Consider the following 21,806-nt stretch of genomic DNA (forward strand, 5'->3'; position numbering starts at 1 on the left):
TGCTGGGCAAGGCCAGGGATCGAACCCGAAACCTCATGGTTCCTAGTCGGATTCGTTAACCACTGAGCCATGACGGTAACTCCAAACACTGATATTTTCTTAAAGAGGTTTTGCAATTGCCGGTTGCATTGATGGCCTTTCTTGGGCTCCGATCTTTGCCTGCACCTCGGTATTTCCTTAGGCAGATGCCCCGGGAGGGGGGTGGAATTACAGGTTGAAAAGCACGGATGCAAGCACTAGAACATAGATGGACACATCATTTTAGGGAGGTTTCTGGTTGTTTCTTAGCTAACCCTACCCCCCGGGGATACCGAACCTGTAGAGCTAGATTAGAGCAGGACAAAGGAGGCCAGCCAGCTACTTCAAAGATTTTATTTTTTAAACCATGGAGACTGCCCTGCAGAAAAAGGTTGCCCCAGCAAGGCAGCTCTCCTTAGGCCCAAGGCTCTGCTCTGTGCTTCGTGTGGCCTTAAAGGGGCTGAGAGAGAGAAGTCCTGGTGACAGCTGGCGTGACAGCCTAACAAACTCAACTGCTGCCCTCCTGCTCATCTGGTCCAGTGGTTCCGGGAAGGAGGCCCTGTGCTGGGGTCGGCCAGGGAGGAGGGCTCCAAAGACGGCCTCTTCTGGGGCCGCACAAGTGTGGGGGCGCCTTAGACCTGGTTCTCTGCCGGGAACACAGTCTGTCCTGCAAATGGCTGTACCTGGAAGGGACAGCTGGGAGGGCGGACGTGGGCCAGCAGGAGCCCCCCGGTCAGCCCAGGTTCCTGTTCAGCTATGTGAAAAATGCAGAGCCTGGAAAAGCCGTGGGGAGATAGCAGCGTGTCTGGAATGTAAACATCTCCCAGGACAAGGGGGGCAGGGCACGGAATGGGGTGTGTGGGACATGCAGCCCCGGGAGCCCCCACTAGGCCTGGGCGAGCCCCAGGCTGCTGGGGCCCTGGGAAGCCAGCAGCCAGAGCTGGGGAAAAGGTGGCCGAGATGACAGGGCAGCATGTCCCCGTGAGCACCAGCAGCAGCAGCTCAGGGCCAAAGCCTCTGGAATGTGGAGGACTCGGGGGGTGGGGGGCACATCTAGCAGGAGCCTGGTGGCCAGTGGGGGGCCCAGGCCCTGAGGCCCAGTACAACAGCCACCAGCCGTGCGTAGATCCTGAGCCTTTGCCACGTGGCTTCTGTTACCAAGGAAGTGAACTTGCAATTTGAGTTTAACTCAAATTCAAGGGTGGACGCTCAATTCAGTTATTAGGACGCTTTCGGGATGTGTTCTTGGGTTCTCCGGGAGCAGGGGCTAGAGTCAGGCAGACCAGAGCCTCAGGTCTCCTTTCTCAACGGTAAACCTTCCAAGCTCTAAACATAGATCACATATTTCCAAAGAAAATTAACGTCCAAACTGAGCTGTGCTGTTTAAGTATAAAATACACATTTTGTGTTAGAAAACAATACCCCGAGGGAGTTCCCATTGTGGCGCAGTGGTAATGAACCCGACTAGTATCCATGAGGTTGTGGGTTTGAGTCCTGGCCCGGCTCAGTGGGTTAAGGATCCGGCATTGCCGTGAGCTGCAGTGTAGGTTGCGGATGCGGCTCACATCTGGCTGTGGCTGTGGCTGTGGCGTAGGCTGGCAGCTGCAGTTCCAATTCAAATCCTGGCCTGGGAACTTCCACATGCCGGGGGTGCAGCCCTAAAAACAAACAAAAACCAAAAAAACTAAGAGGAGTTTCTGGTGTGGCTCAGCAGGTTCAGAACTTGATATAGTGTCTGTGAGGATGCAGGTTTGACCTCTAGACTTGCTCAGTGGGTAAAGGACCCAATGTTGCTGCAAGCTGCTGTGTAGTAGTTTGCAGACGTGGCTCGGATCCGGTGTTTCTGTGGCTGTGATGTAGGCTGGCAGCAGCAGTTGAATTAGACCCCTAGCCTGGGAACTTCCACATGCTGCAGGTGTAGCCGTAAAAAATAATAATAAAAAAAATCTAATGTCTTTTTTTTTTTTTTTTTTTTTTTTGTCTTTTTGCCTTTTCTAGGGCCGCTTCCCACGGCATACGAGGTTCCTAGCCTAGGGGTCGAATCGGAGATGTAGCCACCGGCCTACACCAGAGCCACAGCAACGCGGGATTCGAGCCGCGTCTATGACCTACACCACAGCTCACAGCAACGCTGGATCCTTAACCCACTGAGCAAGGCCAGGGATCGAACCCGCAACCTCATGGTTCCTAGTCAGATTCGTTAACTGCTGCGCCACAATGGGAACTCCTTATTTTTTTATTTTTTTGTCTAAAAATCTAATGTCTATTAACTGCATGTTGAAACAGTAATACATTTGACATTGTTAAACAGTGTTATCAAAATTAATTTCACTTGTTTAAAACATTTTTTTTTTTTTGTCTTTTTGCCATTTCTTGAGCCGTACCTGTGGCACATGGAGGTTCCCAGGCCAGGGGTCTAATCGGAGCTGTAGCCACCAGCCTATGCCAGAGCCCCAGCAATGTGGGATCTGAGCCGCGTCTGTGACCTACACCACAGCTCACGGCAACGCTGGATCCTTAACCCACTGAGCAAGGCCAGGGATCAAAACCACAGCCTCATGGTTCCCAGTTGGATTTGTTAACCACTAAGCCATGACGGGAACTTCTAAAACATTTTCTAATGTGGCTTCTTTTTTTTTTTTTTTTTGGCTTTCCTGTGGCATGCGGAAGTTCCTGGGCCAAGGATGGAACCTGCTCCAGAATAGGGAAAACACCACCTCCTTAACCCTCTGAGCCACCAGGGAACTCCTAAATCCCACATCTATCATCTTCCTATAGGACCGAGGTGCCACCCTAGTCAGTTCTACATCAGGATATGTAGAGCAGGAAAGTCGAGCCAAAGGAAAACTGCAGCTTTTTGTCAGCTGCTCAGGCAGGAACCCACTGGCAGGAAGTTCTCCTAACATCTCATCTGAGTCACCCCTGCTGCGGTTCATCTCTTCCTAACCCAGAGGGAAGCAAAGGCTGGGCCCATTATTGTTCAGCCACCCATGCTCATTCCTCATTTCCTTCGGGGTCCTGGGGACTCTATGCCACCCCTCCCTCCAGAACCACCTTCTTTTCCACAGGCTGGTTTAGAAAGAACAGCTACCGATTCAGACTCGTGAAGCTTAGACTCCCCCGCTACCACTTACAAGGCGCCTGGACCTGGACGAGCTACTTGGGCTCCCTGCGCCTCATTTCACAGGTGTAAAGGGGACGATGCTAACGACTGCACGGGGCAGGGCTGTCCTGGCACCAACACAGTGAGCCTCAGGGCGACCACCCGACCCCTAAGCCCCCGCGGCTTCCTTCTAAGGTTCTTCCTCATCCCTGTATCCCTGGGGCATCATCTCCAAGCTGACAACTCTGGAGGGACCCAGGCGCCCTCAAAAACAAAGTAAGGGGAGGAGCTTTCAAGGGGACCCTAACTGGCTGGGGCCAAGAGGGTGGATTCAAATGCAAAGAGGGTGGGGACCAGAGATTCTCTGGGGAGGGGAGGTGCCCCGCTTCAACTTGCAAGCTAGACCCACAAATCCCCGACTGAGGCACTAGGGTGTGACAAGGCAAAGTCCTGAACTGGGGGACCTGGCACAACAGAGCAAGGAGGTGTGGGGACCCCAGATCGGCTCTGAGAGGCACAGGGGGGCTTGGGGAAGGAAAGGATTTGGATACAAGGAGAGAACAGGGTCAGTTAATGGGGGGCGGGGTGCAGAGGCCCAGGGAAGCAGAAGGGTCTGTGAAGCACCTCTGCCCTCCGGGGTCCCTGGCTGCCCCTCCCGTTCCTCCCCACAGAGCACCAGGTCCACAAGGTCAGAGATTCGGCCCCCCACCTGCCCCAGGCTTGTTTAGGGTTGAGGTACGTTTCCAGGAGCCTGGAGCCAGGAAGGTATATAACCTCCCTTAAAGAAAACACCCCCACCCACTTCTGAGGCCCACAGCAACCCCCATCGTCCTCCACCCAGGACAGTGGCTGGGGTGTGGGCTCTATCTGGAACCCAGGCCTGGATTCCAGGGTTGGCCCTCCCAGCCTGAGACCCTGGCCGTCCCCCGCTCAGGTTCAAGCTTGGAGGTTGATGGACGCCTGGCAGCCATGGGGCCAACCTCTCCTACCCCTTGAGCTCAGCATCTAGCCTCCCTGGCACTGCCCCCCCCAGCTACCTGGCTCTGGTGGCCTCTGCCAAGGCAGGAGAGAACAATGAACTCTTTTAGCGGAGAGTTGGGAAAGGAGGGATTTGCAGGAGCTGCCAAAGTGCAACCTTAGCCTGTCTCTCGGGGCTCCAGGACCCCATTCCAGGTTCTCAGAAGGGAGCCAGCAAAGGTGGTATCTGAAACCGAGGGGGCCCTTCATCCTGCCCCTGGCAAGGAAGGACCCTGTCCAAAATGGAGGGTTGAGGGGTCCCCAGCACTTGTTGCGGGGGGTGGGGGTGGGGGCAGGAAAGAAGACTGCCCAGGGCCACAGGGGGTATGCGGGGCATGGGGGGTTGGGGAGATGGGAGACCCTGCCCCACACTGGGTGTGGTCAGTCCAGATTCCTGGCCATGGCAGCAACCTGGCCCTCTCTGTGTGGCTGTCACCTGACACCAGCGGCCCGGCCACACAAAAGCCAAGACAAAGCAGCCCGGCCCTGGACAGGGGCAGCTGGTCAGGAACACGCTGTTTGTTCAGGGCCGGCGGGAGGGGGCCAGGCAGGAAGGGCCCGGGCGCCCTCATCAACTGGCTGGCAGGTTTCACCAGGGGAGGCAGGGCCTCAGGGGACTTTCAAGGCAGGGATTCTACTTTAACAGGAGCTTTTATCCCCTTGGAGTCACTTCCTTCCTCCTCTGGTGGCCAGTGGGTCCTGCACTTCCTGCATTTGGGCCTCAGTGGCCTTGGGGGCACTGCTGGCCGGCTTCTCTGCCTTCCCATCAGGCCTGAGGACCCACTGCCCTCAGCGGGTGGAGACGGAAGGTGCACAGCTGCTGGCAGGTGGCACCAGGAGCCTGCACCCCCTCCAGGCCTGTCTCCTCACCTGCAGGGTGGAAGCACCAGATGGGCGAAGACCAGGCAGAGCCTGGTACGGCACCAGCTGCGCATGGGTGCCATCTGAAGCAATTTAACCCCCTCAGCGCACCCACCTGGATGCAGGTGTTATTACAACGTCCACTTTACAGATGAGGAAACTGAGGAGCAGAGAGGTCGAGGCTGCAGTCACTCAAGGAGGAAGCAGCACAGCTGGCATCTGGACCCAGGCTACCTGGCTCCAGAGTCCCCACCCCAACCCCGTGCTGCCTTGCCCACCTGGAGTCCCTGGTGAGCTGGAGCTGCCTGTTGGACAATCAGTGTCCAGCAGAGGGTTCCGAGGATCTCTACAGACAGGGCCCCATCCCAGGTACTGGACCCAAAGAAACAGGACACGTTGCTCTCGGGCCCTGGGGGCGATGTCCTGCTTTCTCTGAGGCCTCTCGCTTGGGGGGGGGGTGTCAAGGAGTCTGGCCAGAAAGTGCTGGAGGGAGAGGCCTGGCACTGGTTCAGAAGCTGGGGTCTGGAGTTCCCATGGTGGCTCATCGGTAATGAACCTGACTAGTATCCATGAGGACACGGGTTCGATCCCTGGGTTCGATCCCTGGCCTCGCTCAGTGGGTTAAAGATCCGGCATTGCTGTGAGCTGTGGTGTAGGTCGCAGATGCAGCTGGGATCTGGCGTTGCTGTGGCTTTGGTGTAGGCCGGCGGCTACAGCTCTGATTGACCCCCAAGCCTGGGAACCTCCATATGCCTCGGGTGTGGCCCTAAAAAGACAAAAAAAAAAAAAAAAAAAAAAAAAAAAAGAAGCAACAGCAGCAGCACCCGCAGCCAGGGTCTGTAAGCCACTTGGGACAGGCCAACAATGGTGCCACTGCAGCCTGGCACATCCAGGACGGAGCTCCTGGAAGAGGTGGCTAGAGTCACGGGTCCTGGTGAGACACTGCCTGCTTCCCCAGAAGCGAGGCTCAGAGCTCACCTCCGTGTGTCCCACAGTTTACTGGGACCCTGGCTTGGTGCCAAGACTCTCCAAACTCAACCTCAAGGCAGGAAACGTTCACAGAGCTGCAGATACTGCAAGCTCCAGCTGTGTATCCACCAATCCATTTAATCTGCATGCCAACACGGCCAGGTAGCTCTCCTCTCCACTTCAGAGATGGGTACCTGTCCAGGGCCACCCAGCTGGGTGAACCCGGGCAGTCAGGCCAGTGGGGTTGGCACCACTAACCCCTGGGCACGACTGCCGCTCAATGAATGAACTATCGTCAGCATTGCTGCTGTTCTGGCCAAATCACGCCCATCCCTTTTCCCCCACCCTCCTGGGCTCCCCACCGTTGGCGGGGGGGGCTGGCACTGCTGCCCAGCTGGGAGGGAGACCCCACCGTCACGGAGGACACCCGCCCCTTCCTTCTTATACTCTGTTTCTCAGTGGGTCTCATCAGCCTCGCGCCCTAAATAGTTCTCCACCGGGGGCCATGTCACATCAGGGGACACCGGGCAATGTCTAGAGACAGTTTGGGTTGTCACATCTCGGGGAGGCGGGGCCAGGGATGCCGTTAGACCGATTCATGGCACAGTGGCCCCAACAGGCCCCCAAGGTCAACAGTGCTGGGGGTGAGAAGCATGCTCTAGACCTCAAGAATGGACAGGCAGCGGCTGAAGGTGAGGGGCTGGGGAGGGAGGGACTGGAGTCTGGGGTTCGGAGATGCCGACTCTGACACGTGGAATGGATCAGCAACAAGGTCCTGCTGTAGGCAGCACAGGGCGCTGTGTTCAATTCCGAGATAAACCGTAACGGAAAAGAACACACCCAAGAACCTACACAAAACTGAATCATCTTGCTGGGCAGCAGAGAGTCACACATCGTAAATCAACTACACTCCAAGTCAAAAGAAACAAAAAGGAGTTCCCATCGTGCCTCAGTGGTAAGGAACCCAACTAGGGGGTCAGGAACCCGAACAGGGTTCGATCCCTGGCCTCGCTCAGTGGGTTAAGGATCCCATGTTGCCGTGAGCTGTGGTGTAGGTCGAAGACGCCGATCTGGCATTGCTGTAGCTGTGGTGTAGGCCGGCAGCAGCCGAAGCTTCGATTACGTCCCCTAGCCTAGAAACTTCCATATGTCACGGGGTGGGGCCTTAAAAAAAACACAATAAACAAAACCCCATTGCTCTATTAGCCCCCTGTGCCCCAGCCCCGCTGCCAAGCCCCATCCAGGCACTGCCCATCTCCCAGTGCTCTGAGTTCACCTGCTTCTGATTGAAAGGCTGGGAGGGAGGGGGAGAGAGAAAGGCCCAGAATTACCTTCTCTAAACCATAAATGAGATCCATCACCCCTGCCCAAAATCCACCAAATGCTGCTGTGTGAGACTGACTCTCTGGTTCCAGCCTCCCTCGACCCCACAGCTGGGGGCTGGGCGGGGCTGGTGTGGGTAGGACCACCCAGGCTCCCCAGCCTTCCAGGATCTGGCCTCCCCCTTCCAATCCCAGCCCTTGGGGCTCCTCCATTTACTCAGAGCCTAGGTGAGACTAATCCCCTCCCCTCCCCAGCACCCCCCCAACTTCCCCTCCCCCCTTTCCAAGCCCAGCAAGTGGAATTTCAGACCATCAGCACCCTTCTTGCCACCAGCCTATAAAAGTCCTCCAGGGCAAAGGCCTTATCATCTGAGAGCCCCACAGACAGCAGGTCCTCAATACACATCTCTAGAAAGTGAACGGAAGGAAGAAGGAATCCCTGGAGCCTCCCCTCCCAGGCGGGCCAGGCCCGAGGGTGGTGGTGGGGGAACAGCCAACTTTGGGGGCAGATTGGGGGAGGTGAGGGGGGTGGTTGCTGATTCCTCTCCCCAGCCCCACCTCAGCCCCACCCTGCCGCTGCACGGTCTGAACTTGGGGCGGGGGTTGGTCCCTGTCACTGAGCCTGTCTATCCGGTTCCCACTGGAATTGGCCACCTTTTTGGGGTGTGAGATGCCAGCATCATCAGGGGCAACAGAAGGCAACAGGGGTCACCCAGGCCCCGGGGTGGGGGAGGGGAGGTGCTGAGGTTCCAAGACGCACACCCAGCACCCATAGGCTGCTCCCTTAGGAGTGAGAATGGCAGGCCCCCAGGAGCCCCGACATCCCCCATTCATAATGTATGCACCCTCATATCCCGAGAACCCGAAGCCCTGCCCACAGCTCCCTCTGCCAGAGGAAGGGAAACCATCGAGAGAAGCCCGGACCCCAGAGGTCTGGAAAATCAGAGGAAAATGGCAGGGGACCCTCAGCCGCTGGGAACAAGCCCCTGGGGGCTCTCTCTCCCTGGGAGGCAGGCAGCCCCTGAAAATAGCACCTAACATTCTGGGAGCACCGTGCTTAGCACCAAAACGATCTAACCCCATGCGATCCTCATAACGAGCCCAGGTGACAGGCACAAGGTCACCCAGCTGCTAAGCGTCCAAGCTAGATTTGAACCCCACCCCGCAGCCTGGCCTGGAGGAGCCCTGGGACTCTGGAGGGCAAAAGCCTCCCCTTCCTGCAGCCCACCCTCCAGGGTAGAGGGACGCGTAGGACGTGCAGGCGTGGAGGCCATGGGCCTAGATCAAAGCAGAGAGGGGCTAATTACCCCAACCGGCTGCAGATTGCTAGGTGGCCTCGGAGCTAATAAACCACGCTGGGCTCCTTCCCCTTCAGAGGTCAGCCCTGGCCTTCTCAGGGCCCAGCCCCCGTGGGGAAGCTCTGGGGAGTTTCTGGGACCATCCACCCCTGTGATCTCGGGTACAAAGGACACTCCCTTCGGGGGCCTTAGGAGCAGGTGTGGGGTAGGAGCAGTCAAATGCCAAGCCCAGCACCTTCTCCCAGGCGCCTCCCCCAACTCACCCAGGCCAAGAGCCTGCAGAGGAACCCATGTGCTCTGCCTGCAAAGAAAACTGTTTTCCTTTGGGGGCAATTTGAGGAGGGAGGAAAGAGCCAAGGCCTGGGGCCCCGGGGCTCCAAGGAAACTGGCATCTCAACCCTGGTACACTTAGCAGCGTTCAACGTCCTTTCATCTCTGTCAGCCCTAAGCCTCCTCAATAACCCCATGAGGTGGCAGGCAGGGTGGGTTGTTTAATCCCTATTTTATTTATTTATTTATTGTCTTTTTTAAGGGCCGTACCTGCGGCATATGGCAGTTCCCGGGCTAGGGGTCGAATTGCAGCTGCAGCTGCCCGTCTACACCACAGCCACAGCCACATGGGATCCGAGCATCTAAAACCTACACCACAGCTCACAGCAATGCCGGATCCTGAACCCACTGAGCGAGGCCAGGGATCGAACCCACATCCTCATGGATCCTAGTCGGGTTCTTAACCCATTGAGCTGTAATGGGAACTCCCCTAGACCCACTTTAAAGGGCGGGAAACGGAGGCTGGAAGAGGTGGAGTGACTTGCAGAGGTCACACAGCCAGCGGGAGGCGTGGACGGGGAGTGCCCACTCCTGGGCCCTACAGCCCTTTCCCAGGAAAGCCCTCTAACCAGCCCCCAGTTCCAAAGTCACATTTCTGTGAGCCATGGTGGGCAGTGCCAAGTAAGTACCTTAATTCAGGTATGGGTGCCCCCCCACCCCCGAGGGTGCTACCTCAGTGCCACCATCACCACCTGGCCGGCCCCTGGCTTCCCTTACCTTGTTAAACTGGAAGAGGTCCCGCTTGAGCCGCTCCCTGGCAGGGTCGTGTCCAGGCCTCAGGAACCGCCTCATCTCGCGCGTGCTCAGCCCCCTGGGGAAACGGGAGAAGCCGCTGAGCCCAGGGCAGGGAGGCCTGGGCCCAGGGGCCCAGGTGAGCAGCCTCTCTCCCCAGGCCCAGCAGGTGGCCACCACCCCGGCCAGGCCAGCTTCACCCCCGGAAAGAAAACTCCAAGCGGGAAGGAGCTCTGTACCTGGCGGCCGGGCAGGCGATGCTCTGACGCTTGCTCTTGGCCACCTGGGGCCTTTTAAAGCCAACGGGAGAAGCTGGGGGAGGAAGCCATTTAGCCTGGCTTTATAGGAACTGGGAGGGCCAGAGGCCCTGAGGTTAATTAAGCTTAATTGTTAACCTGTTTGCTGAAAAACCATAAAACTCTGGCCAAACAGAAAGGGAAACTTCACAAGGCTCTTGCTCCAGAAGGTGGGAATGCGGTTCACCTGGGCTCCCAGATCGGAACCACGGGGGTGGGTGGGGGGAGGCCCAGAAATTCCAGGCCAGGGCCCCCGCAGGACTCCCTGGGGAGTCGGCTCCCCCGGGGCAGATGCTGCCTTCCAACTTCAGGGAAGGCTGCCAAGGGCCTAGGCTGCTCCCGCCAGCCACAGCCACAGCCGTCAGGAACCTCCTGGCGGGGGGCAGGGGCAGGGCCCAGCGTCGGGGGTGCGGTCCCATCCCCCACCCCGGGCTTCCCGGCTGCCCCCACCCCCCATCTCTGGCTCTCCCTGGTCCTGCTCCCCTGGGCTCTGACGGGGAACATTCAGAATGGCTCCCTCTCCCATGGGCCCAAGTGGAGGCTAATCAGAAGACGAAATCTGCTCCCAATAAAGAAACCAGCTCAAGGCCCCCAAACCATCCGCCCCCCGCCGTGGAAGCCTTCCCAGTCCAGGGGGAACTATTTCTGGCTCGGCCTTGGGGGAGGGGGTGGGAGCCTGTGAGCCCGGGCTTCCGGCTTCCAGGAGCGCACCCTCCCTCTGACCGTAGGACACCGAGGCCTGCCCTTGGAAACACAGGGGCTCAGGCCCACCCCGGAAATGGCCTCGTTCACACACGACAGGGAAGGAGGCAGAGCCCGCCCCCGCCCTGGAGGAGCTGCCTCGGGGGTAGGGGCAGGTCAAGTGCGCCCAGGGCCCCCCCCCCCAACAGGGAGGCACGGGGTGGGGGCGGGGGTCCTACAGGAGAAGAAGGAAGCTAAGCTGAGGTCTGACAGGTGCCTTGAAGTTCCTGGCTTCTTGGAAGGTGACAAAAATGAGCCATCGGGCCAGGACTTGGCATAGGAAAGGACCCTGGGAGGCGCGGGCAAGGCAGAGCTGGGGGCACTCTGTGACAGTGATGCACGTCCCGGGGCCAGCCAAACATGCCCAGCTTCTGGGGACTCTGAAAAGGCCACCACTTGGGCGGGTGGCTGAGAGGTTTGTGCCTTCACGTGTGGGGGGAAGCCAGAGCAGAGCGGGGAGCCCCACTTCTCCTGCGGCAGCAGGTAGTCGGGGGAACTGCCCCCTTCTCCCCCCGGGGGCCCTGCAGCAGGTCTAGCGAACAAACACGGCGAAGTCCCGAGCCTCCTGGGCCAGGGACTGAAAACAGACTCCGAGCCTGCAGTGACCTCGGCCTCCTGGACAAACAGCTGAGCTGGTGGCCTCACATTCCAGCCATGGGGGAGGGTGGCGCCAGCTCATCCATCGGCCGCCCCAGGCCCCTGGGGGTGCCTGCTCTCCCTCCCCCAGCCTAGGTCACTGGGTCAAAAGTCACAGGAAGCCGGGAGGGACGCCCTGGAGGAGGAGAAGGGCCTGCAGCCTCCAGGGAGAGGCTGCTCTGGGCCGTGGAGTGGGGACGAGAAGGCACAGGGGCCATCTGTGCCAAGGACCCACACAGGCTGAAGGGTGACACCGAACAGTCCTGGGGGTCAGATGTGCAGGTCAGAGGTGGGGAGAGGGATGAGGGGTGGGGTGGGAGGCAGCCCCACTGGGGAAGGGAGGGCGGCCCTCCATCCACCCACTGCCCACCAGGTCGAGCCAGACCTTCGTGTGGTAGAACACGATGCACCTAAACCCACCCTGGGTGTTCGTTCGCCTTCCAGAAGCCTCCTGGAAGGTGAGTGGGATATCCCCACTTGGCAGACATGGAAAGAAAGACCAGAGAGGCTGGGCAGCTCGAGTCACCGAGAAGGAACCAAAAGAACTCAGACTTGGCCCCGGGTCTGGCGAGGAAGTCCCAGATCTTAGAGGCTGCGTGTGACAGGACGGAGGATGCTTAATTACACCCCTGCCGTTAAAAGGCGCGGCCGCACACACACTTCAACTCGGAGCCAACCAAGCAGTTTGGGGCTTGGGGCCTGGCCGCGGGCAAGGTCTCCCGGTGGCCTTGCATGTATCTGCTGCTCATTCCACAGGGGGTGCTGGGACCCCACTGGCCTGGGGTGAGTTGGCTCCTCACTCACCCAGTAGAGCAGTAACTGCCCAGGTCAAGGCATAAAAAAGTAGCTTCCCTTCTCAGAGGCAGACAGGTCTGGGACTGGCCAGCCTCACCTCCAGGCGAACCCTTGTTCTGCTCATCCCAGACAGGCAGGTTCTCTGCGGAGAAGCTTCAGGAACCTGGGCCTGGAGCTTCCTGCTGTGGAACAGCTCCTACCAACTCAACCCAGTCCTGGGGGAGGCGGGAGGTAGGGGGCGGGGGTGGAGGAGGGAGCAGGGGGAAAGGAGGGAAAGAGTCCAGGGCTTGGGACCAACAGCCAGGCCTCCCGCACCCACCACAGCTCGGCTCCTCCAAGCTGGGTGGCCCTCTGGGGACAGCTCCCCGAGGCTCTGAGAGCTCCTCTGCTGGCAGCCGTGGGAGCAACGCCAAACGCTGGTGCCTGGCACAGAGCCTGGCATGGAGCCGACTCCGCCTGGGCACACACCTGTGACAGACAGACAGACGAGATCCCCCAGTTTGCCAAGCTCACAGGGGAGGGCACGATGAGTCACAGGCACACATCCCGTCAGCGGGATGGGTTCAGGTAGAGATCAGAGCCCACGAGGACATAAGGGAATATGTTCGGGAGAGCGGCCAGGGCTTGGTGGGCCCGGTTTGGGCCTGTACACTGGCTCCTCCTCCTGCCGGGGATGCTCTTCCTCCGGGTACTCCCAGGCCCCCACCTCGCCTCTCCCCAAGGCGCCTCCCCTGACTTTCTCCCCCCCCCACTTCCCAGCCTGCCTGTCTCCTTGGGGCTGGCCAGTTTACGGGTCAGGTTAGTCACCAGCCTGGTTTATCACCTGTGCCACCCTCCATGAGGACAAGCGGTCTCACTCCTGCCCGGAGACCTCTGCCCTCTTTCTCACACTGGTGCCCGGCGCGCAGGCTGAATGAAAGGACAGAGCCGTAAAGCCCCCACCCCGTCCTGAGTGATAGGAACAGGTCAGCCCAGGGAGGATGCGGGGCAGGGCGCTGCAGCATCCAGAGCAGGCTTGCGAGCCCCAGGAGGGGCTGGGCGCGGGCGGCAGGGAGAGGTGACTCGGAATGGGGACCAAAGAGCTTCAGTGGGAGCCCACTGATAGTCCTGGGCTCACTGAGGTGGCTCGCCCTCCCCTCCCCACCCCGCGTGCCCCTCTGCTCGGTCCCCTGCACCGGCCCCACTCACCAGGGTCTCTGCGCTTTTGTCTCTAAAGTCACCTTTTGCCCCTCAAGCAGCATAAAAATCACCTTCCAAACATCCTCCCTGGTCTGAACCCACCCTGACCACTCCCACTGCGCTTCCTCGGAGCTCGACCGCACCTGATGCTAAAAGGGGGCCTAAAATCTCCGCTATCCAGCCAGCTCCACGGATGGTTTACCCCTGACTTTAGGGCCGCATCTGCTGCAGCACATGGAGGTTCCCAGGCCAGGGGTTGAATCAGAGCTACAGCTGCCAACCTACATCCCAACCACAGCCACGCAGGATCCAAGCTGCATCTGCGACCTACACCACAGCTCACGGCAATGCTGGACCCTTAACCCACAGAGAGAGGCCAGGGATCAAACCCACGACCTCATGGTTCCCAGTCGGATTCGTTTCCACTGCACCGCGACAGGAGCTCCTCCCCCTGGCTTGTTGAGCCTCGTTAAGCTACTAGGGAAAATCAGAGGCAACCTAAGGGGCTCACAACAGGGGGCAGGTGCAAGTGCCCAGCCTCACGCTGGAAAGCACATGGGCATTAAAAGGCAAGAGACTGTGGCCATGGAAACACGTCCGGCAGACGTGCCCAGGCGTCAGGTGGAATCTATTAAAAATATTTACCTAAGTCAACCACTTACTGGAAGGGTGATGGGATTACTGGTGCCTTTTTTTCTTCTTTGGTTTATCTGCCTCCCAGCCAGGGTGGATAAGAGGATCACAGGGGAGAAGGGGCGAAGGCATGAGGGTGGCCCTGGGCTCACAGCAGGTGCTCAGTCCTGTCGGGGGAGGGCGCCTGCTCCCCCTCCCCCACCGCCATGGACCCCAAGTGGGTGCAGAGGCCGGGAGCAGACAGGTGGGTGGAACCAGCTGCGTGACCAGAGGTGCTCAGGCTGCGGGGACCCGGGGTTAAAGGATGTTACTACTTTGCAGGCTGTGACCAGTGGGGGGGGTGCTGTGAGCTTCAACAGGAAGGCCTTCGAGGGGGGTTGGCGAGCTCTCGGGGGCTGCGCACTTCAACGTGGCTTCCACTGTGAGGGATGGGGGAGAAGAGACGAGTGCAGGCCCCCTTCCCAGTCTGATGCCAAGAAGGGCCTGAGGTGAAGGGCCAAGAAGGAGCTCCGAGGGTCCTGCGCTGGGGGCACCCCCTTGGCTAGAGCACGGCCTTGGCCTCCCTTCCTGTCCATCCCGCCCTCAGTCTGTGACCAGACCTACCTCTGAGCCACCCTCTCTGCTCTGCCCTGTTCTCTGGTCAGGGTTTAAGGCATTGGGCTGCTGACCTGTGGCTGATTCTCACTCATCTTCCCCACTGGCCTGTGCCAAGTGCGTGGAGCAGGCCAGAGCATCCCCCATGGGCAGCTGACCTGGCACCTTCCTTTCCTCTCACTAGTCCAATCATCCAACACTGTTGCCAGCCAGCGAAACATCGTGGGGCCTAGAATTGGCCTCTCTGCACCCCAAGGCCCACCCTGGAAAAAAAAATTGGAGAACTGCCCCCTGGGCAACAGGCCAGCAACTTCGCAGTCTGTCTATGCTTCCCAAGCTCCGCTCAGACCGGGAGGTGGCGGAGGAAGCACCCTGCCCCTGGCCCCACCTCTGCATCTCAGGAGTGCAGCAGGGACCAGTGGAGGCAGAGAAGGAGCAAATACAGAGGGGGGCTTGTCTTGGGCTCCCCACTCTGAGCAGCAGGTCTGATGGTGTCGCAGGAAGAAGGGGGTTCTGAGAACAGCCAGTTTGTCCCACGGTGGCACAGTTTGGGGGGCCTGGGCTCATCTAGCTCCGAGACCAAGGCTTGCCCGAGCTGCACCAGCCTGTCCCGGGGTGTGAGATGTGGGATGGGCCAGCCCCAAGAAAGTCCCTCTACAGCCTGGGTGTTTCCATTGACCTGCTGGGAGATGCTACATCTGGAAGCAGCCTCTGGACAGCTCAGGTCCGAGGGAAAGAAGGCCCCTGGAGCCACACCTTCCTGTGTTCACGAGCTAGGAGCCCACCCAGCAGGAGGTGGTGTCCCAAGCTCTCCTCCCCTCTCTGCTCAGCTCAGGCTCCGTGCTCGCCACAGAGCACAGAGGAAGGCTGCCCTCCCTTCCCCGACATCCTGTGTGAGGCTTGTGTGGCTGTGGCCTCTGGGCCGGGTGTGAGTGCGCCCTGGCACCGCCCACCTAGGGGAGCGGGCTCTGAGCAGTGGGGCCGGCTGCTGACCCCTCCAGCATCTGTCGGTGCCAGCTCAGATGCCCACGGCTGCTTTGCAAGCACCCGAGTTGCCCTAGGAAACCCAACCTCCCAGAGGCACAAGGCAGCCCCTGGCCAGCAGCTTAGCAACCAAACCTTGGCTGAAAGGGCACCTCCACCACGGAGGTGGGACCAGGAGGGCGGACAGCAAGAAACTGCTGTCACTGCTGTTGTTAGGTAATAAAAGGGACTGAGAGGGAGCTGGGGCCATTCGTGCCGGTCGAAGCGCTTCACAAGCATCGTCTCACGTCATTCTTACCATTACTTGTAAATGGCTAATTCTGAGAGCTATCATGTCCGAGCAGTGAGAGTCCGAATCCCAATCTGAACCCCAACCTGACTGCAGACCGTCTGCTCAGCTCCAGCCTCTCCCAGGACAAAGGGGCTCGCCAGCAGGAGGCTGGATGGGACCACCTGGGGTTGGCAACCAGAGCCTGACCTCACCTTCCCAGACTGGGTCCAGGCCAGGTGCCACCCCCCCAGCCCCCACTGTCCATCCTATGGAGCCACAGGCCAGTCCCCCAATCCAGGGAGGCCCTCCCACCACACTCAGGCTCCCCCACCACCCAGGAGGATGGGGTGGGAAGCCAGAAAGCATGCGCACACACCCCCGACCCCCACCCCCATTCTGGGGGCTCCAGTCCCCTTCTGCAATTCAACATGAACCTCTCTCCAGGGAAGTGATGGACTGGATGTGGCCAAACGCAAGGAAACGCAAAGCCATTCTGCGGAGAAGGCAGATGACTTGTCTGGGGTGGGGGTGGGGGGGGGAGGCTCCCCGGCTCATTCCGTCAGGCTCCATTCCTCAGCCTCTGATTTACCTCAAAATGTGAACACGGGCCCAGGGAGCTGCCAGGAGATGTCAGCTCCAGGAGGAGGGGACCGTACGGGGCCTGTCCTGCCCATGTCTGCATCTCCAGTGCTTAACCCACATTTAAAGCATGCCCTCGCTTCCTGAAAACTTCAATGTGACTTTCTGTCCAGGCCCTTCCTGACCACTTTTTTAAAAGTTGCAACCAGGGAGTTCCCGTCGTGGCTCAGAGGTTAACGGACCCGACTAGCATCCATGAGGACGCAGGTTCCATCCCTGGCCTCGCCCAGTCGGTTTAGGATCCTGTGTTGCTGTGGCTCTGGCATAGGCTGGCGGCTACAGCTCCAATTGGACCCCTAGCCTGGGAACCTCCATATGCCTTGGGTGTGGCCCTAAAAAAAAAAAAAAAAAGGTTGCAACCAGCCTCCCTCCTGAGGGGTCTCAGTCCCTGGCTGTAGTTCTTAGCCTCGAGTTGTCTTTTAATGGATTCTTTATTACCTCTCCTTATTTCTGGTCGCTCGTGCTGCCCATCCTTTAGAATGTAGTCCTGTGAGGGCAGAGACCTTTGCTTGGTATGAGGATTATCCCGCCTGTCTAGACCACGTGGCACACACAGAGGCACCGGTAAATTCTTGTTGAATAAGTGAATGAACGGCTGGGACAGAGTGGGCATCAATTGGGCAAAGGTGTTCTCCAGGCAGGAGCCACTGATCCCAGAGAGCACTGAGCTGGGGCCCCACAGGGGACGTCCCCACCCGGTTCTCAAGTCCCTGGCCAAGGTCAGGGCCATGAGCATGTCAGGCCTGACCTCCTCTGGGGATACCCTTATGGGCCCTGCCTCAGCCCGAGGCTCTAGGACACCCAGCTTCTTAGCAAGGCGATCCAACAATCATATTATTTACTAGGATCAAACAGTCCTGTGCCCAGATGTCCCTCTCATCAAGCCCTGGCAACACTGAGTCAGGTGTCTCGAGAAAAGTCTCTGGTCTCTGCTGAATTCCTGAAGGGTAGAGTCAGGTGCCTAGCAGCTTCCCTGTCCCCACGCCCAGAGGAGCCTCTCCTAGCTCGAGAATTCAGTGTGCTTCCTGGGAAGAGGAAGGAGTGGGGTGACTCTTCAAAGGGCTAGTTTCTCCGAGAGGCAGGGCGGGGAAGGAAGGCCACCCCAAAGGCAGCTGGGCAAAGCCCCACGGTGACAGGGCACAGAGAGGGGGAGGGTCTCCCAGGGAGCCAGGGGGGAGTCGGGGCTGGAGAAAGGCAAACACTGCCGGTAGTGCCGCAGGGGTAGGGGATGCCATCTGCTGCCCCAGAGCCCACTTCTCCCTTGGAACCACTCCTGGGCAGGGGAAAACAAAGTTGCCAAACCGACCTGGCATGCCTCGGCCCCGGAGGAGCCCTGACAGCGATATCGCCCGAGTGAGATAAGAAGGCCTCTCCGAGCTGAGTACTCAGGATAAGTGAGTGCAGGCAGCCACGCTGCTCAAGGCAGCCAGCCCAGGAGCAGGGGTCCCCGGGCCACGATTCAGATGTCTCAAAATCTGCCTCTGACACACCAGGAAGGGCCCTTCAGGGAACACAGCGCTGCTCCTGGAGACTCTTGCCAGGGCTGCTCAGGGTCTCCAATGGGGTAGAGATGGCGCGCAAACGGATGGCAGAGGACCCAAGCTTTCCGGCTCCGGGTACCACCTCCTCTGTGGGAGGGAAGGTCCTGGGCCGGGAAGTCCTGGGAGGAGAGGAGGGTACCTCATCCCTAAGTGAGGTTGAAAGGGGGCAGATGGAGTTGGCAGAAAATCCCTTAAGGAAACAGAGCGGCATAGGAATGTGGCCCCTCCCACCCACCAGGGTGCAGAATGTATACAGCCCGGCTTTCCCGGAGCAGAACACAGAGCAGATTAGCCTGGACACATACACACAAGCCTCCCAGGAAAGGCCCCCAGGCCTCACTCCTGGCTCATCCAAGGAGCAGCAGAAGCAGCAAGGGCCACTCAAGCCCTGGTGAGGTGAGAGGCCACTGCCCTCCACGGAGCAATGTCCTCATTCTGAAAGTTCTGATCTCCAGAGGCTTTCAAAAGTCGTAATTTCTGGACGGAGAAGAAACCGAATTCCGTCACAACCCATCAGGCACATCCAAGAGGCCAGGCATCTGTCCAAAGGCCCCCCGTCCGTCGGCCACGCGTTTTCTGCTTCTCGGGGGCGTTGAGCAGCCCACCCTCACCTGGCGCCTGCTACGGGCCGGGGGCCACATGTTTAGGATATTTTTCATCCTCTCATGAATGTCCGTAAAAGCAAGGCACCTTGAGGTCTGGCGTGGTTAAGTGACAGAGCCAAGGTCACACAGCCAGAAACTGGCAGGGCACAATTCAAAAATACACCTGAGTCTGGAAACACACTAAAAACCTCAACATGCACCGCAGCTGAGGAAGGGCTGTGAGGCAGGAGTTTTACCGTCTTATTTTACACTTTCTAAAATGCTAACCTTTCTAAAAGTTTCCTGTTACCTTTTTAATTTTAATTTTATTTTACTTTAATTTTAATTTTTATTTTTCAGCTGCACCTGCCGCATGTGGACGTTCCCAGGCTAAGGGTCGAATTGGATCTGCAGCTGCCGGCCTACACCACAGCCACAGCAACACCGGATCCTGGGCTGCTTCTGTGACCTACGCCACAGCTTGCGGCAACATTGGATCCTTTGTTTGTTGTTTTGTTTTTTAGGGCCGCACCTGTGGCATGTGGAAGTTCCCGGGCTAGGGGCTGAATCAGAGCTGCAGCTGCCGGCCTGCACCACAGCCACAGCAAGATCTGAGCCATGTCTGTGACCTACACCATAGCTGGTGGCAACGCCGGATTCTTTAACCCACTGAGCAGGGCCAGGGATTGAACCTGTGTCCTTGTGGATACTAGTTGGGTTGTTTCCACTGAGCCACAACGAGATCTCCAACACCAAACCTTAACCCACTGAGCGAGGGCAGGAATCAAACCGGCATTCTCACGGACAACATGTCGGGTTCCTAACCTGCTGAGCCACAACGGGAACTCTGCCCCCCCCTTTTTAAACCAAGGGGGGGGGTCATGTGGGTCGAGGGCCCTTTTTTTTCTTTTAATACTATTGTGCATTAAAATGTTACTGCGTAGTAAGTTATTAAAATTATATTAAGCTGCTGCTAAAGGGGCTACTCCATTGTCTCAGGGAAGACTAGGGATGCAGGACGACCCCAGACCTTGGAGACATTGTCCAGCGGCCCCCACGAGATTGGCCCAGTCTAACTTCAGAGGGTGGGAGCGAGCACTGGTCAGAGCCCCCAGAGCTGGCTCTGAGTCCTGACTGCCGTAAGTCAGCACTGTGGGCAGATGGTTTAAGAAAACCCAAACTCGAATTCCCATGCAATAGAGAAGCGGGACCGTCTCTTCCAGGACCATTCCCATGCTTCAGTTCACAAAGACCCAGACAGTCTTCCTCAGATGCCACTCCTGACCTTGGCTTCCCCTGTGCTGGGCCAGCTCTTCGGCCCCGCTGCTCTGTTCCTCCCACCTGGGGTTTCCCGTCTCCCCGACACACTCATTCCCTCCCTCCTCCCCTCCCTGCTCAGAGCCCCCTCTGCAGCCTGACCGGACCTTGAGTTGTAAACTCTGCAGAAGATCCCCGGAGCCCAGGTTAAGTCGCCCTGCATCTGGCACAAGGATCCCCGCGGGAATGGCGCTGATCTATGCCCCGCCCACCTCTCTCAAAGCTCACCTGTCTCAGGTGAGAGCCTCAGGGGGCCGCACAACGGCTCTCTTGGTTACCGCAGGTTCTTCCCACAGCCAAAGCTCCGTGTGACTGTGAACCGTCCAGACCGAACAAACCAGAGCAAACTTTGCACGCTTTCTTTGGCAAGACAGAATTTTTCACTCCTCGCTAAGTCCCAACGTCCCACAGCGCAACCCCACCCCCATGGTCGTGGAAAAGAGACTGGGCCTCCGTCAAGTCCCCTAAAGGCATCCAAAGCCACCTGAGGTGGAGAAAGGCCCCAAGACCCAAGTCCCTCCCGCGGGCTTCCTGCGTCCAGGGATTAGGAGGCACAAAGGGCCGGCAGGGAGAGGGCCCAGATGGCAGGAGCAGGGGCTAAGCCGCCGACGTAAGGCGCTCCGGCCCCCGCTCGTGGAGAGAGGGCCACCGGAGACGCGTGTCGCTGGCCTCCGCGGCCAGGCGCCTTGCACGTTGGGCCGGAGACCGGGGGACTCCGTCTCCGCCCGCAGTGACCCTCGCACCCAGCCGGGCCGAGCACCTGTTTCCCTGCTCCCCAAAGCCAACGCTGTTGTGCAAACCCGAAACCCAAATTCCGTAATCGCGGGCAGATCAGTCACAGAAAAGTTCCCAGCGGCACTTCCTACAGGTGTCTTTCTCCTCGTCGAGCGGAACGACGGGATCCTGGGCGAGGCGAGCGGACTTGGGCGCAGCCCTCCCCACCCGGCACAGGGAAGCCAAGGGTCCTGGCCCTCCCCTGCCTCCTCGCCCAGAGTGGCGGGAGCCCCGAGGGGGCGGGCCCTGCTCATTAGGTCCCGGCTCGCACCTCACCTGGAACCCCAGGCCGGCTCCCGCCGGAGGCCTCCGCGTTCCTCAGCGCCCGCCGCCGGCTCTGTTCACCCTGCCGCCGGCCCACGGGCTGCTGGGCGGCCGTCTCCTTCCTGCTCACCTCCGGCGCGGCGAGCTGGGGGCGGAGCCGCCTCTATTTACATAAAGGGCGAGCCGGCCCGGCGGGCGGAACCCAGAGAGAGCGTCGGGCCCCAGCAGCCCGCCCCCCGAGCCTGGCCCCGCCTCCTGAAGCCCTGCGCCGTCGAGGCGGGGGCGCAAGGAGTGCGCCCTCGAGGGGCGGGGACCGCGCCCTGGCCAATCCGCGGCTCCCGGGAGCGCGGGGGCGGGGCTGCGACCCGTGTGAATATGCACGAGGCACTGCCGGCCCGCCCCTGACCTCACCTGCGCGCACCTGGCCGCAGGACGGCACGCCGCGCCCAGTGTCCCGCCGCCTCCCGGGGAGGAAAATAGTTCCCGGAACGCGAAGTGGCTCCGGGCCACCTTCCAGGCCCAACTCCATAAAGGGGGAGGTCCCTCCCACAACCCGGTCCGGAGCGGCCCCGAGGGAGGGGCATAGCCTGGCTGGCTCTTCCTGAAAGCGCCCAGCCCAATCAGAGGGTGACGTCTGACACAGGGCCAAGTTTCGGGACCCAAGAGCCAGGTGGCTTGGGGAGAGAGGCGTCGCCAAGAGGCGCCTCCTCTCTGGGTGGGCCCCAAGCCTGTACCCTCCTACAAGTCGTTGTCACCAGAGGCCCCGAGGGCCAGCAACTGTGACCGGAGTTTTTAGCATGACGAAGGCCGGGAGCAGAGGTCTGGGCGTGCATGGCGCGCTGCACCACACAGCTCCCAACGACTAGGGTTCGGGCCATTCCTCCACCCGGACCTCCGCTGCGTTTAGG

At 59.4% G+C, this 21,806-nt stretch overlaps 1 protein-coding gene across 16 annotated transcripts in view; it reads right to left on the reverse strand.

Moving 5' to 3' along the window:
• The window catches only part of LLGL2 (LLGL scribble cell polarity complex component 2), a 37,130-nt gene extending 16,085 nt beyond the window's left edge, over positions 1–21,045 (reverse strand). For 6 of the 16 annotated variants that reach the window (XM_084983573.1, XM_084983575.1, XM_084983569.1 and 3 more), the window contains exons 1-2: positions 20,911–21,045; positions 9,636–9,729 (exon numbers count right to left, since the gene is read on the reverse strand). In XM_084983573.1, the coding sequence (XP_084839699.1) occupies positions 9,636–9,710 (75 nt within the window). In that variant the 5' untranslated portion in view covers positions 9,711–9,729; positions 20,911–21,045. Of the gene's footprint in view, positions 1–9,635; positions 9,730–9,889; positions 9,918–19,967; positions 20,084–20,910 lie in introns of those variants that run through there. The other 10 variants (XM_084983574.1, XM_084983577.1, XM_084983570.1 and 7 more) reach the window with 7 other exon arrangements.
• Between the last annotated feature and the right edge of the window lie 761 nt (positions 21,046–21,806).

This window comes from Sus scrofa, chromosome 12 (genome assembly GCF_054392235.1).
Source record: "Sus scrofa isolate SSC_HxYL_T2T_F1_AM1 chromosome 12, Sscrofa_HxYL_maternal_Yorkshire_Landrace_v2.0, whole genome shotgun sequence".
In the NCBI taxonomy this organism is placed as follows: domain Eukaryota; kingdom Metazoa; phylum Chordata; class Mammalia; order Artiodactyla; family Suidae; genus Sus; species Sus scrofa.